General features: G+C 40.9%; 1 protein-coding gene across 1 annotated transcript in view; it reads right to left on the bottom strand.

The window, feature by feature from the left end:
* Window positions 1-17,958, bottom strand: part of LOC147116585 (ankyrin repeat domain-containing protein 11-like) — a 194,983-nt gene that overhangs the window by 4,226 nt on the left and 172,799 nt on the right. The window contains exon 5 of the mRNA XM_085991651.1: window positions 12,738-12,772. Within this exon, the coding sequence (XP_085847777.1) occupies window positions 12,738-12,772 (35 nt within the window). The remainder of the gene's footprint in view (window positions 1-12,737; window positions 12,773-17,958) is intronic.

The raw sequence follows: 17,958 nt of genomic DNA, 5'->3' as shown, positions 1-17,958 counted from the left end.
CCTTGACATCGTTCCTAAAGTGTGCTGCTCAGAATTTAACACAATACTGTAGATGAGATTGAATCAAGAGACTTATAAAGGTTAACATAACTTTCTTGCTTTTGTACTCTATGCTTCTATTTATAAAGAACAAAGAGAACTGTGCCATAAAGAAAGCCAAGAGAACTAATAATGCTAAGAGCAGTATAGCTATAGTGCAGGGCTGCAAAAAGTATAGATAAAGGGTCAACTGTTGCCAAATAGAAATCAAAGTGAAATAATGAGGAAAAATAGCCTCTGCAAGGAAATGAAGTCCATTGTAATGAATACAAGAACATGCAGAAACATGTTAAAAGGCCAAGATGGTCCCCATTTCCAAAAAGAGACACTGGTAACGACAGTACCATCAGTCTTAATTTCCATTATTTTACATGTAATTGAAGTACAGTATCAGGTGTAAACTTGAAAGTTATCTGTACAAAAATAACTTGGTAAACAGCAGTCAACATGGACTCAGAAGGAAAAGATTTTGCCTGACCAACTTTCTTGACTTTTCTGGGGACGAAACATCCCATGTGGATGGTGGTAAGCCTTACCACGTGTTGTAAAACATAGAAACATAGAAGATAGGAGCAGGAGTAGGCCATTCGGCCCTTCGAGCCTGCTCCGCCACTCAATGAGATCATGGCTGATCATCCAAATTCAGTACCCTGTCCCTGCCTTCTCCCCATATCCCTTGATTACTTTAGTCTTAAGAAATATATCCAACTCCTTCTTGAATATATTTAATGAACTGGCCTCCACCGCCCTCTGGTAGAGATTTCCACAGATTCACCACTCTCTGGGTGAAGAAATTCCTCCTCATTTCAGTCCTAAATGGCTTACCCCTTATCCTTAGACTATGACCCCTGGTTCTGGACTCCCCGGCCATCGGAAACATCCTTCCTGCATCTAGTCTGTCCAGGCCTGACAGAATTTTATAGGTTTCGATGAGATCCCCTCTCAATCTTCTAAACTCCAGTGAGTATAAGCCCAATCGACACAATCTCTCCTCATACGTCATTCCTGCCATCCCAGGTATCAGCCTGGTGAATCTTTGCTGCACTCCTTCCATGGCAAGAACGTCCTTCCTCAGATAAGGCGACCAAAACTGCACACAATACTCAAGGTGCGGTCTCACCAAGGCCCTGTACAACTGCAGCAAGACATCCTTGTTCCTGTACTTGAACCCTCTTGCTACAAAGGCCAACATACCATTTGCCTTCTTAACCGCCTGCTGCACCTGCATGCTTACCTTCAGCGACTGGTGCACAAGAGCATCCAGGTCTCTTTGCACTTCCTTCTCCCAATCTATTGCCATTCAAATTAATAATCTGCCTTCCTGTTTTTGCCACCAAAGTGGATAACCTCACATTTATCCACATTATAGTGCATTTGCCATGTTTCTGCCCAATCACCCAACCTGTCCAAATCGTACTGGAGTTTTACGACATCCTCCTCACAGCATACCCTCCCACCCAGCTTTGTGTCGTCTGCAAATTTGGAGATATTACATCCAATTCCCTCGTCCAGATCATTAATGTATAGAACAGCTGGGGTCCTAGGACCGATCCTTGCGGTACCCCACTAGTCACTGCCTGCCACTGTACCTAGATTTCCAGGCGGCATTTGGCAAAGTTCCACATAAAAGGCTATTAATTAAGGTGTGGGAATTCAGGATAATTTTTGGGCATGGGTAAGAAATAGATATAAGGATAGAAAACAGGCATTTATTAGAAAAGTCTCATTAGGGTGAGAGGGAAGTACTAAGTAGGGTGTTCCAGGGTTTAGTGTTAGGATCAATACGGTTTCTAATTTACATCATGTGACTTAGACACAGAAACCCAGTGCAAAGTGGCTAAATTTGCAGGTGCTACTAAACTAGGAGGGGCAATGGAATCAGAGGAGGAAACTCAGAAATAACAATGAACTGGACAGAACAATGGCGTACAACATTTAATGGAGGCATTGGAACTTAGGAACAGGAGTAGGCCATTCAGCCCCTCGAGCCTGTTCTGCCATTCAATGAGATCACAGCTGATCTGCGACCTAACTCCATGTACCTGCCTTTGGCCCATATCCTTTAGCTTTTTGTTAACTAAATGTATTATCAATCTCCAATTTAAAATTAACAATTGATCTAGCATCAATTGCCATTTGTGGTAGAGAATTCCAAACTTCTACCACACTTGTGTGTAGAAATGTTTCCTAATTTCACTCCTGAAAGGTATGGCTCTAATTTTTAGACTATGCCCCCTATCCTAGACTCCACAGCCAGTGGAATTAGATTCTCTCTCTCTCTCTACCCTATCTGTTCCCCTTAATATCTTGAAAATTTCGATCAGATCACCCCTTAACCTTTTAAATTCTAGGAAATACAACACTAATTTGTGCAATCTCGCCTCGTAACTTAACCCTTGAAATCCGGTTATCATTCTGGTAAGCCTACGCTGCACTCCCTCCAAGGCCAATATATCCTTCCTACGGTGTGGTGCCCAAAACTGCTCCGGGGTGGTCTAACCAGGGTTTTGTACAGCTGCAGCATAACTTCTGCCCCCTTGTATTCTAGTCCTCTAGATATAAAGGCCAGCATTCCATTAGCCTTTTTGATTATTTTCTGTACTTGTTCATGACATTTTAATGACCTATGTACCTGAACACTCAAGTCTCTTTGGACATCCACTGTTTTTAGCTTTTCACCCTTTAGAAAGTACCCTGTTCTATCCTTTGTGGGTCCAAAATGGATGACCTCACATTTGCTTACATTGAAATCCATTTGCCACAGTTTTGCCCATTCACTTAATCTGTCGATATCCCTTTGTAATTTAATGCTTCCATCTACACTGCCTACAATGCTGCCTATTAGTGTCATTGGCAAATTTGGATATATGACTTTCTATGCCATCATCTAAGTCGTAAATAAATATTATGAATAGTTGAGGCCCCAACACAGATCCCTGCGGGACACCACTAGTCACATCCTGCCAATTTGAGTACCTACCCATCATCCCTACTCTCTGTCTCCTGCCACTCAGCCAATTTCCTAACCAGGTCAATAATTTGCTCTCAGCTCTGTGGGCTTCTACTTTAGTTAACAGTCTCTTATGTGGGACTTTATCAAATGCCTTCTGGAAGTCCATATAAACAACATCCACAGACATTTCCTTGTCCACTACTTTAGTCACCTCTTCAAAAAATTCAATCAGGTTTTTTCAAGCATGACCTACCTTTCACAAATCCATGCTGGCTCTCTGATCAACTGAAAATTTGAGGTGTTCAGTCACCCTATCCTTAATTATACTCTCTAGCAATTTACCCACAACAGATGTTAGGCTAACTGGTCTATAATTCCCTGGTTTTCCTCTCTCGCCATTCTTAAAAAGCGAAGGAAGGAAAAATGGGTACACATGTATCCCATAAATGGTGCTAAAAAAACAAATGATGAAGTTGAAAGATCTAGGAGTCTTAGTTGAATCAATGTTCAAGTCCAATCAAGACAGAACAGAAATCAACAAAATAAACAGAATGTTTAAGTATACAGCCAAAACCACAGAACACAAGTCAGAATAAGTCATGATCAAACTGCATAGTGTTCTGGTCAGACCATACCTAGAGTACAGTGTGGTGTTCAGTTCTGATCACCACACATGGGAGACATTGAAGCACTGGAGGCAGTGCAGAGAAGAGCCACAATGCTGAACCCTAGTGTCCGAAGTCTGAGTTATAAGGACAAACTTGAGAACCTTGGACTTTTCAGCTTTGAAAAGAAATGTCTGAGAGGTGATTTATAGAAATATACAAGATAGTAAACAGTATGGAAAAGGTAAATCCAAAAAAGTTACTTTAAATTAAATTGGAAGAGTAGGACAAGGGGTGATATGCTCAAACAAGAAAAATGCAAACCTAGGACTGATATTAGAAAGCTCTTCTGCATACAAAGAGGGATCAATATATGTAATAGACTTCCAGATAGGATAATAAAAGTGAAAACCCTGTAATTATTTAAGAACAAATTGGATGCTGCAAATGGTAGACTTTAGGGTCATCCTATATTGATGCACCAAGATGGGCAGAATAGCTTTCCTCACCCATAATTATCTTCTGATATTATTGTAAGAACATTCAAACCTGACAACCAAATATGGTTTGCAACTCAATCCTTTTATTATGTTCGACCAAGTCTTTGACACGCGCAATGTCTCTAAGCAGTAGACATACAGAGAAACAAACAATATTACCCCTTTCGGTAGAGATGTAACTTTCATCAATCCTTTCAATTCTAACTCTCTCTACAAATTGCTACGGAAAGTTCAAGATCTTTATAGGCCTCTAGTCACGCACACTCTCCTTGATGGTTCATTATGGCATGACAAGAGTTTGTTGTAAAAAAGGCCCCCCAAAAATGAAGTAGTTCCTACAAAACGCCAGATGTCAACCTATTTTCCATCTAGGATGTAACTAATCATCTTGGCCCTATTTCCTGCTTCCTATCACTCTCTTGGGCTCATTGTATTGACAAAGTTTAGTCAAACAGACATGAATCACACATCCTGCACTTTCACCAGAAGCTAAACTGCAGTCAGCTAAATTGTACCCTGACACATTGAACCCTAAAGCATCCTGTGAATGAACAACTTTAACCATTTAATTATTTCAGGCTACAGTAAAAATCCACACGCCATTTATAAGTAAAAAGAAAGCAAAAACCTTAAGTCATATGAGATTAAACCAAATCCTACATATCTATGTATACACAACTAGAGTATCTTACTTTGTTAATTCCTCATAATAGAAGATATAATAGTAGATGAGCAGTCAAATGTTTACCTGTGAGAAAGCATCATTTACTGAGGCGCAAGGATCCTTTTAAAAACGAACTTGAATTTATATAGTGTCTTTCACGACCCAAAGTGCTTCACAGCCAATGAAGCACTTGTGGTAAAGTGTAGTCACTGGTGCAATTGTTGAGCAACACAGCAGCCAATTTGCATGCAGCAAGCTCCCGCAAACAGCAATGAGAGAAATGACCAATTAAACTGTTTTAGTAGTGTTAGTTGAGATATAAATATTGTCCAGAAAACAAGGAGAACTTTGATGCGCTTCTTTGAATTGTCATGAGATTTTTACAGTCCACTTGATAGTGCCATGGAATCTTATATGTCCATGTGAGAGGGCAGATGGGACCTCGGTTTAACGTCTCATCTGAAAGACAGCACCTTCAACAGTACAGCACTCCCTCAGTACTGCACTGAAATGTCAGCTGAGATTATGTGCTCAAGTCCTGATGTGGGGCTTAAACAGATGATCCTCTGACTATGTGAGAGTGCTACTACTAAGCCTTATAACACCTAGTGAAATTCTGACAGACTTGCGAGTAGTTGCTCTGCAGGCATCAACAATTCTTCCGCTTGAGATGCTGTTATAACTCCAATGGTGAAGCTCGTGGCAATATAAAGAGCTTTCCTGGGCACTTGGTTTGCTGAGTCATCTTGACACAGAAATCTGGAAAACAGTTTCGTCTTTATGGTACAGACTCAGTACAAAACAGTGCGCACTGGTATATTGTCCCAAAAAAGCATCAATAAGAGTTTCAAAATGATTTCATTTCACTGATGTAAAAAAAATGATTTTTTAGGATACTGGAGACTAGGTACAAGACATTTGAAAAAGAAATGAGGTGCTATTAAGCTAATGCCATTTCCAGAAAAATAAACTTCATGATAAATGGACTTCCACCACTGAACCCTTCCAGTCTGTCCACCATTAACTGTATCCATCGATGAGATGAAATCACATGGGACATCCCCAAAATCCTCCGATGGTGGGGGAGTCCAGAACCAGGGGTCACAGTCTAAGGATAAGGGGTAAGCCATTTAGGACTGAGAAGGGGAGGAATTTCTTCACCCAGAGAGTGGTGAACCTGTGGAATTCTCTACCACACAAGGCAGTTGAGGCCAATTCATTAAATATATTCAAGAAGGAGTTAGATATATTTCTTAAGGCTAAAGGGATCAAGGGGTATGGGGAGAAAGCAGGGACAGGGTACTGAATTTGGATGATCAGCCATGATCTCATTAAATGGTGGAACAGGCTCGAGGGACCGAATGGCCTACTCCTGCTCCTATCTTCTATGTTTCTACAGCAAAGGCTTGAACACCAAGACAATCAGCCAATGAGCAAAGTGGAATGGCAACAAGGTTACCTCTAAAGTGACCAAGTCATTCCAAAGACAAACTTTAGATCATTATTTTAGTCTTTGTAAATGGAAATAGCCCAAAACACATTAAAAAAAAATACAACATGAGTGGAGAACCAAAAGTGGAAGCATCAACTTGGAGGACGTGGGGGGGGAAATATTTGTAATGCCACCAAAGGTAGAAAACCTCTGTACAATGGAAAAGTCCAAAGAAAAGAACAAAGTGAACTTGATACCAGCAGTGACTGGGTTGGTACAGTGATTTGGTACAGAAAGAATTACTACAAAAAATGATGATTGAGAACAGAGTCCTTCTTGTCCCAATTACAAAACAGGAAAGAGCATCCTAGTTGGTTTGTACAATAAGGCGATTGCTTTTAGACTCTCACAAAAGTTCAACTCCAATTCAAATATGATTTTATTTGGAACAAAATAGAAATATAAATAAATTCTCTACCATAATGTTGCTTATGGGTAGTTGCAGATCTGGAATGCAGTTTCTGGTGTTGACAGAAGTTCACATTTCATTTTAATATAGCAAACTTACTAAAGCAATACATCTCATGACTGACTTAAGCTAAAACTATTACAGGAAACTTTGAGTTATCCAGAGGCGAACCGTCCGGCAAGCTCGAGCCACCAGCAAAAATCAGGAGCCGTTTTTTATTCTTTTTGTTTCTTTTCTTTGCTTTTATTGAACAGTCAAGCTGTGCAAGGTCTGTAGCTAAGCAACAGCTTCAGCTAGAGACACTTGCCGACTGTTAGCAACAGGGTTTGTTGATTCATACGGAGATGAAAATCTCCATATGTTTCAACATTAACTCTGGAGTGTCCGGCAGTTTTGAGGGAACGGCAGCAGCTCGGTCCCGTCGGTGCCGGATAGCACAAAGTTTCCTGTACATGCTTTACTGATATTGAAAGATATAGGCATCAGATCTATTTGTAATACTATTTATCACTATGAAACTTGCATAAGATGCAATACTTATTTCTTTCTTCCTCAAAATGGCTTATTCAGTTATTTACATTTTTTTTGCTCCCTCTCCTAAATTGGATTTAGAATATTTGTTTAAGATGCAAGAACTTTATTAATACTTTCCACAGCAAAACCTTCCTCCTTTTTCACAATTATTTGCACATTATAGAAGATATTTTTCCTCCTTACTTCATCCAACAGATTTGTAGCTCAGCATCAAAGTACCTCAATCTAATGCAAAAATCACCCTCGGTGCCCAAACACCAATAACTGCAAAAGTTTTAACTGGATAAAATGCTACAAAATAGTTTAATGCTTTTCTCTGCGACTCTTGCCTCAGTTATTTGTGAATTTCTGCTTGGTTGTCAGGTGATTGGAGTTATCAGTGTCCTGGGCATTGTATTTTCCGAGAAGCAGGACAAAACTACTACTCGGACCATATAACACTCAAACAGGAATTGTCCATAGCAGCAAGAAATTTACAGCAACTAAGCCACAAATAAAATGTTTCATTCAAGCTCCAGTCAGATGAGCATACCTATGTGGGACAAATCTTTTGCAGACAATTGTACAAGATCAGGTGAGAGGCTGAGTACTCTGAGGAGAGAGTCACCACCTGAGCTCTCGTCAAAGCTTCTTCACTGGCTGCAAGGCTCAAGTTAGGAGTGTGATGGAATACTCATCACTTGCCTGGATGGGTGCAGCCCCAACAATAATACAGAAGCTCCATCCCATCCAAGACCGAGCAGTCTACTTGATTAGCACCCTTAGCAATAGATTCAATATCCATCCCCACCATCGGCACAATTTTGCTGCATCAGTCACTGACTGCTCCAACAGGACAGTGGAGTTATTGGACCGTACGGACTAAAAGACAAATGGCAGATAACCGATCACAAATATAGAATGTTTGCTGTTCTGATACCGTTGTTTGTTCGAATGATTAGGCGGTTTGAGATGAAGTAGGTTTTGATTCCAGAGTAGATCAGGTTGCTATTTTGAATTACTAACCCCGCTCTTCCTCTGATTTCAAAAACCAAGCCTCACTGCTCTCCTGGTTCCCGACTTGGACTTCACTCCTCCATTGCTTCCTGTCCAAATGTAAATAGCACTAAATAAATATTGTTGCTAATGGATGCACTTGATGCAAATAGAAACATATTCTGTAATCTAAAAGTATTGTTTCGGTTTGTTAAGCTTAGCTGTTAAATTAATTTGGCTAATAATATATTGACAGAAGTGAGTGCTGTGAAAACAACTTTGTTTTATTCTGTTTAATGTGTGAATTCGATCTAATTCTACACATGTATAAATGCTTTTGTTTGGATATTTATGTTTGATGCATTGCCAAATGTATTTGATATATAAATATACACACACACACGGCTAGAAACCGGATTTCAAAAAAGTCACAGAATTTACACAGCACAGAAACAGACCATTCAGCTCATCAAATCCCCATAAATTACCTAGTCTAATCCCACACTCATGCTTTCTTCCCATGTCTTAATATTCCTCATTTTCAAACAACTATCTAAACAATTTATAGGCTCTTCAAAGATAGTTTGTAGCAGAGTATTTCACAATCTGAACACCATGGTGTGTGAAACAAAAATTACTTAAATTCCTTTTATTGTTATTTTAAATTTGAAACCTCTGATTTTCATCTCACTGACTAATGGAAATAATTATTTTCCCAATCATAACTCTTCATAATCTTGAAGACCTCTATCGGGTCACCCCATTAAACCTTCTCAGCTCCAGTGAAAAAAGCCCCAACTGGTAATGTCTCTTTTCATAACTGCAACTCCTCATCTGTGGGAACATCTCAGTGAATCCATGCTGCACCTTTTCCATTGCTATCACATCCTTCGTAAAATGGGGTTCCCAAAACTCTACACAATACATCAACTATAGCCTAACCTAAAGTCTAGTACAAGTTTAACGTATGTGAAAACATAATGTATAAAAATATTAATATGTATAAAAATATACTTGCACAACCACACTTAAATGACCTGTGCATCTGTTACTCTACTATTTATGTAACAGCTTTAACACAGTAAAGGCACAACTGGTTTCCCTAGTCTTACTTCTAAATGCATCCCTTCACATTCTCGACATGTCATGTGTTATTCCCGCTAGACTCGGTTACAATTTGCCATTCCCCCAATTTGGTGTCACCACCAGGTTGATATCATTCCCTCAAGTCCAAATCTTTTCTTTATATAGCAAGCGCAAGCAGACTCAGCGCAGACGCCTATATAACACCAGTCGTCGCATCTTTCCAGTTCCCTTTATTCCCATATACAAAAGCAAAATACTGCAGATGCTGGAAATCTGAAATGAAAACAGAAAATGCTGGAAATACTCAGCCGGTCAGGCAGCATCTGTGAAGAGAGAAACAGAGTTAACGTTTTAGGTCGATGACCCTCCAGTTCTGACGAAGGGTCATCGACCTGAAACGTTATCTGTTTCTCTCTCCACAGATGCTGCCTGACCCACTGAGTATTTCCAGCATTTTCTGTTTTTATTTCCTTTATTCCCACTTTGCTTTCTGGCCCCCAATCATCTCGCTTTGAATGTGGTCACATTCCCCTTAATCCCATGTGCCATTATTTATCCCTCTCTGTGGCACCTTATCAAATGCTTTTTGAAAATCCATATAAACCACATTCATTACATTTCCTTCATCTATCCTCTCATATTTCTTCAAAGAATTTTATATGGTTGATCAAGTATGACCTGTCATTTAGAAATCTGTTCTGACTGGTCCTGATCAGCAAATTTCTCCCAGTATTTAATAATTTTGTTCTTTATTATAGAATCGAGTGCTTTAACAACTACTAAAATGAGTCAAACTGGCCTAAAATTTCCTGGCTTATCCTGCACTCCTTTTTTGAAGAGGGATGTCATATTTGCGAGTCTCCATTCCTCTAAAGCAATATCCCATTCTACAGAATTTAGGAAAATTATAAGCAGAACCGTTGCTTTTTTTTGTAACTTCCCTCAGGATTCTCAGATGTCTGATTTGTCTACCTATGATTGAGTAACTTAATTAATACCATTTTACTGACTAATAGCCTCCACTAACAGTTCTCTATACCCACGTCTGGTAATTTTATAATCCCAATATCCAACTCCTCTATGAAAATTGAACCAAAATGCTTAATATTTCTGTCATTGCCTCACTCACTACTATAGGCTTGCCTCCTTCATCACTTAGCAGCCCTACCTTGACTGGAATTCAATCCGGAGAAGTGTGAGGTAATGCATTTGGGGAGGGCCAACAAGAAAGGGGAATTAAATGGTGGGACACGGAGTAGTGTAGAGGAACAAAGGGACCTTGGAGTGCATGTCCACAGATCCCTGAAGGTAGCAGGCCAGGTAGATAAGGTGGTTAAGAAAGCATACGGAATGCTTGCCTTTATTAGCCGTGGCACAGAATACAAGAGCAGGTGAGTTATGCTTCAACTGTATAAAACACTAGTTAGGCCTCAGTTGGAGTACTGCGTGCAGTTCTGGTCACCACATTACATGAAAGATGTGATTGCACTAGAGAGGGTACAGAGGATATTTACAAGGATGTTGCCGGGAGTAGAGAATCTTAGCTATGAGGAAAGACTGGATAGGCTGGGTTTGTTTTCCTTGGAACAGAGGAGGCTGAGGGGAGACCTTATTGAAGTGTATAAAATTATGAGGGGTCGAGATAAAGTGGATAGAAAGGACCTATTTCCCTTAGCAGAGGGGTTAAAAACTAGGGGGCGCAAATTTAAAGTAATTGGTAGTAGGTTTAGAGGGGATTTGAGGGGAAATTTCTTCACCCAGAGGATTGTGGGGGTCTGGAACTCACTGTCTGAAAGGGTGGTAGAGGCAGAAACCCTAACCACATTTAAAAAGTACTTGGATGTGCACTTGGGATGCTGTAACCTGCAGGGCTACGGACCAAGAGCTGGGAAGTGGGATTAGGCTAGATAGCTCTTTGTTGGCCGGCACGGACACAATGGGCCGAAATGGCCTCCTTCCGTGCTGTAACTTCCTATGATTCTATGACTATCCTCTTACTATTATTGTGCTTTATAAAGCCTTTTTATTTTCCTTTGTGTTTGCAAATTTTCTCTTGTACATTCTCTTAGCATTTCTAATCTCCTAATCTCCTTCTTGCAGCTTTCTGATATTCTTTATATTTGCCCTAACTTATTTTCATCAGCACTAAAAATGTTTTAGTTCAAATGTGATCGAATCTTCCTTTTCATCCATGAATCATCAGCTGTCCAACACTTTTTCTTATAAAATGTATTTGATTCGTACCCTTCCATCTCCTGCTTAAATATTTCCCATTGCTGATCTACGATTCCATTTGTCAAATATTTCATCCACTTAATGAGAGAGGTCCCTTTTTATCTTGCTATAATTTACTTCTTTTCAGTGAAGTACCCTTGTCCTTGCCGTAGATAGATAAAAGCTGGAACTTGTTACAGTGCTTTAGTTCATTGAGTTCTGAGATTTGGACTTCATACTGTGAGGCCAACGCAAGTTCCCTTATTCTTGTATGATCAGTTGTACATCAGAATTCAATTGCAATTTATACTGAGACTGAAAGGGGACAAAGGGTCAAAGATAAGTGGAATGTACATTCCAGGAGCCTGGCTAATATACAAACATTTTTCAAAACGTTATTAATCCACTAGGGTCTTAGTGTATAATACGTCTGTGTTTTATTATACAGGGGGTACTGATAACTTGCCAAATTCTTCTGGGCTTCATATTTACATTATTGTAAATAAAATATTTTAATTGCTTGGTGCTGTAACATAACTAATTTGTTCTGTGTGTGTAGCCAAGCACAAAACTATTAATACAGTATGCTAAATAGTGCAAGTAGAGTAATGAGTGGTTAATCTCTGAGTTAATCAAATCTTTCAAAGTTGCAAATTCCAGATCATAGCAGTCTGGAAATGGCTGTGAAAATATGGAGAGAACACAATAATTTAAATCAGACTCCTGGAAGTACTATGCATCAATGCTGCATCACCAGGTGAAAATCCCTCGCATACATAATCCCCAGTTTGTGTCCGTGGAGGGGGAAATTGAGAGAAGCTAGAATATTGCCCAACTGAATTTGAAGAAGTTGTATCCAGAATTATACAACTGATGGATCGAAGACAGAAAAATAAGGAAACTTATCCAGGACTCGGACTGATCCAAGCTCATTATCATGAACAGCTGCATCAAGGTCCAAGGTGTCCAAGACTGGCATGCATTCAAAAATCTCTATACATACTGAAAGGGAAAGCGTGCAACATTATACACCTTGTAGTCCTTGCTGAAGAAGCAGCTATTTAAGACAAGCCCTACAATTAAATTCTCCTCTGTAGACACATTGGCTTTTCTGGTAGCAGGGCCATCGCCAAGTTCAGCTACCAAATTTTAGAACACTGAAAGAAGTCATTAGGAATATTGAGGCTCCATCAACATTTTTAATGGCTCACAACAGGGCTCATTTAAAAAAATAAACATTAGTAACTTTAATTGCCTCTTTCTTACCTGAGGATTTCCTTCCCAATGCAGCCTGCAAAAACCTGTTGGAGAAAGTATACACTGAGGAACAGAGTAGACACTCCAATCACAACAGGGAGCAAACTGCACTGTAAACCAAGCAGAAAACTAGATTTCATCCCAGTCAAAGCAGCTGCAGCTTTGCTGACAAACTTAAAATATTCTCCGGACAGCAGGCATAAATACATGCAGGTCAGGTGTCACCACTAGCATACCTTAATAATTATGAATAGAGTTTACTATAATTCCATCTCTAAATTTTTATTAAAAACCAATATAGTAGTTACTTTACTGCCCAACTGATCAGCCAGTGCAGATCTATCATTCCTACTGCCTTTTTTATGATGCTTTTATCTTTGCTAAATAGATGTATTGCTCACTCCAATGTATTTCAGTTTATACCTATGAACAGTTGTTAATCTCAATGATGCAGGGTAGGAAAATTACTGCAAATACTTCTCTTTATTTTCTTTTAAAAAGGCAACAAAGTAAAACTGCGTTACACCTTACCACCCAAAAAATTGATAGCTATGTTTTACGCTACATACTCTTGGTTTCATCAAGACATTGTTTAGAATAAGTGATGAAAGTGTAGTCATAGGGTGGTGAACAGACTGAAAACCACAACTTTTAATAGTCTTCTGTATCTTCCTGTTGATAAACGACAGTAATGTAAAGAATTAGGAGAGAAGATCCCATCACTGGTGTTGTGAAAGGAGGAAACATCACTGGCTGGATCACTCAATATGCATTTCTATATAGGTCCACCTGTAACTCCTAAGACATCTTCCATGATTAGTTGCTTCCTATCACGTGGTTCTAAGGAGGAAGTGAAGCACAAGGATGCAATTTTTTTTTAAAAACAGCAGTTAAGAACTTGGAAACAATTGGACACCATCTGCATCTTCAGAAGGTTGTTGAGCGTAAATTCTGTTCAGTAAAGAATCATTTCTCCCCAATGAGTGAGGAGGTGGGAGAAGCACAAGTAACTTGAGGAGGAGGTGGTAAGGAAACCATATGTTCCCTGGAATTCTGACCTCAAATGCAACATGTCTGCAGTTGTTGGCTCCTTTCACCACCATTCCACCTACCGACCTGAAAAGGAAACAAGGAAAGAGAGAGGAGCAAAGACAGTTAAAGGGAGAGAAGCAGGAGACAGACAGAAGCAGAAGCGGAGAGCGAAACAACAGGAAAACCAGAAGAAACAGTTAAGAAAGTGACCATATTCTCCAATTTATTGTGTGCAATGCCATAGGAAATCAACTATCTATATTAAAATTCGAGTGTTTTTGGTTTGTCTCAGCTGTGCTACCAGTCTATTGAAATCAAGGGGCAACACTAGCACTAACCCTATTGATACTTCATCCACACAAAACATTGGCCCAGAAATTCGGGTTGAGGGCTTCCCGCGGGTGTAAGCCTCCGACCTGCACTTACCTAGCGCGCTGGCCGTTGAGCTGTGGGCCCCCGTGGAATTCCAATCCTGGGCCTCCTCCAACTGCTGGCACGCAGTGCTTGCGTATCCCAGGGGCGCAGTTAGTTCGATGCATCCCCTGGGATCACGTGGGCTATGGGGAGCCAATCGGAGCGGGGAATGCTTCATTCGTTAAGTTTGACAGGCAGAGCTGCCAAACTTATAAATACTACAAGCCCCAAAACATCACTAAATCTTCAAAATTTTAAAAAACATCACATTTTTAAAATAAACTATAAATTACATGAAATAACTATTTTAAACAATAATTTAATTTTTGAAAAAAATAATTTTATTTTCTAACGGGGCTAAAAATAAACTTACCTTTCTTTAAAGTATTTAAAAATAATAAACCCGTGGAAAAAATGTTTTAATTTTAATTAATTCACCACTTACCTTGTAAAAAGCAGGCCTTGCGACTGCTTTTTATATGTGTAACTTCTGGAGACTTACCCTCCCGGGAAAACCTGCAAAAAAAACGTAAGTTCAATGCGCACGCGCAGCCTCTCCTGCGACGCGTTCGAACTCTGAACCCCTTCGTTCAGGGGAACGGAAGTACCGGTTTCCCGTGCATGCAGGAAACCGGCACTTCCATTGGGCTTACGGGTGAGTACCCCGTGCATACTCACCCATGGAGACCTGAATTTCTGGGCCATTGTAACTTCTCTCCGTCTGACTGTTATTCTTATTTTCTCCAGAGAAGGCGGTATTACCTCGATCTATTACAACAAGCACAGCTAAAAGGCAGTGGCCCGGACTTTGCGGTCGGAATAACTGAGGCTATCCAGCATCTGCAGATGCGCAATTAAACGAGAAATCAGGAATTTGCTGTCAGTAAGGATTCTATAGTCTGATTGGTTGAAGAGACATACTGTTGCTTGCCCTGTTCACACAGGTCCCAGATCCTCTGTAGAGGACGCTGCGCTGTTGGACTCCCGATGACACTAAATTGCCACGCAAAAGCCCACGAAAAGTTTGTGGGCAGCTGTAAGCGTAATCAACGGCAAGCGCTGTTCGTTGGCCGCTGCCCGCAAAATCCAGGCCATAACATTTCCTCCAACTAGTCATTAGCAAGGCCATAATAACAACAGAAAATGCTGGAAAAACTCAGCATGCCAGGCAACATCTGTGGAGAGAGAAAGAGAGTCAACGCTTCGAGTCAAACTCTTTGTCTTGACAAAGAGTTTGACTCGAAACGTTGACTCTATTTCTCTCTCCACAGATGTTGCCTGGCATGCTGAGTTTTTCCAGCATTTTCTGTTGTTATTTTGGATTTCCAGCATCCGCAGTATTTTGCTATTGCATTAGCAAGGCTATGACAGATTCACTATATACTTTATTATATGAGAGAGAGAAATAAATATAAATAATTCACCAATATGTTTTTTGAGTCAGTGAAGTCTGATTTATAGTCCTAATGAGCTGAATTCAGCAATATCCCCAATATAGTTACGCCTAGAAAATTTGTAAAACTTGCAATCAGTATTTTTGGCTTGCAACTAACAACAATTGCGTGGGAGCGCAGACCTGAGCGTGAGCAGCGGAAGCGGCAGCAACATAAAGGGAGAGGCAGAGAAGGCCCAGGACAGAGCGCGGACCTGAGCTGGAGCAGCAACAGCATAAAGGGAGTTGAGCTGCGATTCAAAAAAACACAAGGAGTGACGTCTCAGGATAGCTGGTAACTGATTGGTTGGTAAAGGTCACACCAGTTTTTTTCTCCATTAGTGGCTGGGGTTAAATAGCTGGTTAGGGATAAAGCAGGAGCTTGGAGATTAGTAACTGTTAATACTATATTATAATAATAACTTGAATTAGATACATCTCTTAGTCTTAAGTTTCTGTAAAGTTAGTTAAGTCGAATAAATAAAGGCATGGCAGAGCAGCTCGGTCCAGTGGAATGCACTTCCTCTGCCATGTGGGAACTCCAGGACGCTTCCCGTGTCCTGGAGAACTGCAAGAAGTGTCGTCAGCTGGAGGAGCTAGAGCTCCAGGTTTCAGAGCTTGAACAGCAGCTGGTATCACTGCGATGCATCAGTGAGGCTGAGAGCTACGTGGATAGCACGTTTCAGGAGGTGGTCACCCCGCAGCAAATGAGTGCGCAGGCAGAGAGGGAATGGGTGACCGCCAGACAAAAGAGGATCATCAGGCAGGTAGTGCAGGAGTCCCTTGGGTGCATCTCACTCTCGAACCAGTATTCTGTTCTGAGTGCTGGTGAGGGCAATGGTTCCTCTGGGGAGTACAGCCAGAGCCAAGTCCATGGCACCACAGATGGCTCAGCTGTACAGAGGCGGGGGGGGGGAGGGGGGGGGAAAAGAGAGAGGAGGAAGATGGGGAAAGCAATAGTGGTAGGGGATTCGATAGTTAGGGGAGCAGACCGACGATTCTGCGGCCGCCAGGATGGTGTGTTGCCTCCCTGGTGCCAGGGTTAAGGATGTCACTGAGCTGAGCGGCTGCAGAACATTCTGAGGGGGGGAGGGTGAATAGCCAGAGGTTGTGGTCCATATTGGTACCAACAACATAGGTAGAAAGAGGGATGAGTTCCTGCAGGCAGATTTTAGGGAGCTAGGAGAGAGATTAAAAAACAGGACCTCAAAAAAGGTAGAAATCTCTGGATTACTCCCGGTGCCACGTGCAAGTGAGTATAGAAATAGGAGGATAGAGCAGATGAATGTGTGGCTGGAGAGATGGTGCAGGAGGGAGGGCTTCAGATTCTTGAAACATTGAGGCCGGTTCTGGGGGTGGTGGTACCTCAACAGAGCCGGTACCAATATCCTCGTGGGGAGGTTTGCTAGTGCTGTTGGGGAGGGCTTAAACTAAGTTGGCAGGGGGATGGGCACCAGGATGTAACATTAGAAAGGAGAAATAATGCACATAAAGGATTGGGAGAGATGGATAACACTAAAGTAAGAAATAATAAGGTATTAGGTGGGGTCAAACTAATGAGAACACAGGATGGTCTAAGATAGGTTTACAGTGTATGTATGTGAACGCACGAAGCATAGTAAACAAGGTTGGTGAGCAGCAGGCGCAAATAGCCACATGGGAATATGATGTCGTGGTAACGACGGAGACCTGGCTCAAAAAAAGGCAGGATTGGTTGTTAAATATTCCTGGATATAGGGTGTTCAGGAAAGATAGGGAAGGAAAGATAAAAGAGATGGTGAGGTAGTACTGGTTAGGAGAATGTTACAGTGCTGGAGAGAGGGGATGTCCTGGAGGGGTCAAGGACAGAATCTATATGGCTAGAGTTAAGAAATAATAGAGGTGCCATTACACGACTAGGTGTATTCTATAGGCCACCAACTAGTGGGAAAAATATGGAGGAGCAAATTTGCAGAGAAATTACAGAGAAATTCAAGAACTATAGAGTAGCGATAATGGGGGACTTCAACTATCCTAATATAGACTGCGATAGTAATAGTGTAAAGGGCAGAGAGGGGGAAGAATTTCTGAAGTGTGTTCAAGAGAACTTTCTTAATCAGTACGTTTCCGGCCCAACGAGGAAGGAGGCATTGCTGGATCTGGTTCTGGGGAATGAGGTAGGTCAAATGGAGCAAGTGTCAGTAGGTGAACAATTAGCATACAGTGATCATAGCATCATAAGGGTTAGATTAGCTATGGAAAAGGACAGGGAACAATATAGAGCAAAAATACTTAATTGGAGGAAGGCCGATTTCAGTGGGATGAGAACAGATCTTGCCCAGGTAAATTGGAATCAAAGATTGGCAGGCAAAA

The sequence above is a fragment of the Somniosus microcephalus genome, chromosome 6 (assembly GCF_052327205.1).
Source record: "Somniosus microcephalus isolate GS21.2 chromosome 6, FLI_Smic_1.0, whole genome shotgun sequence".
In the NCBI taxonomy this organism is placed as follows: Eukaryota; Metazoa; Chordata; class Chondrichthyes; order Squaliformes; family Somniosidae; genus Somniosus; species Somniosus microcephalus.
The sequence above is the reverse complement of the archived record's forward strand: the minus strand, read 5'-3'. Positions and strand labels throughout refer to the sequence as shown.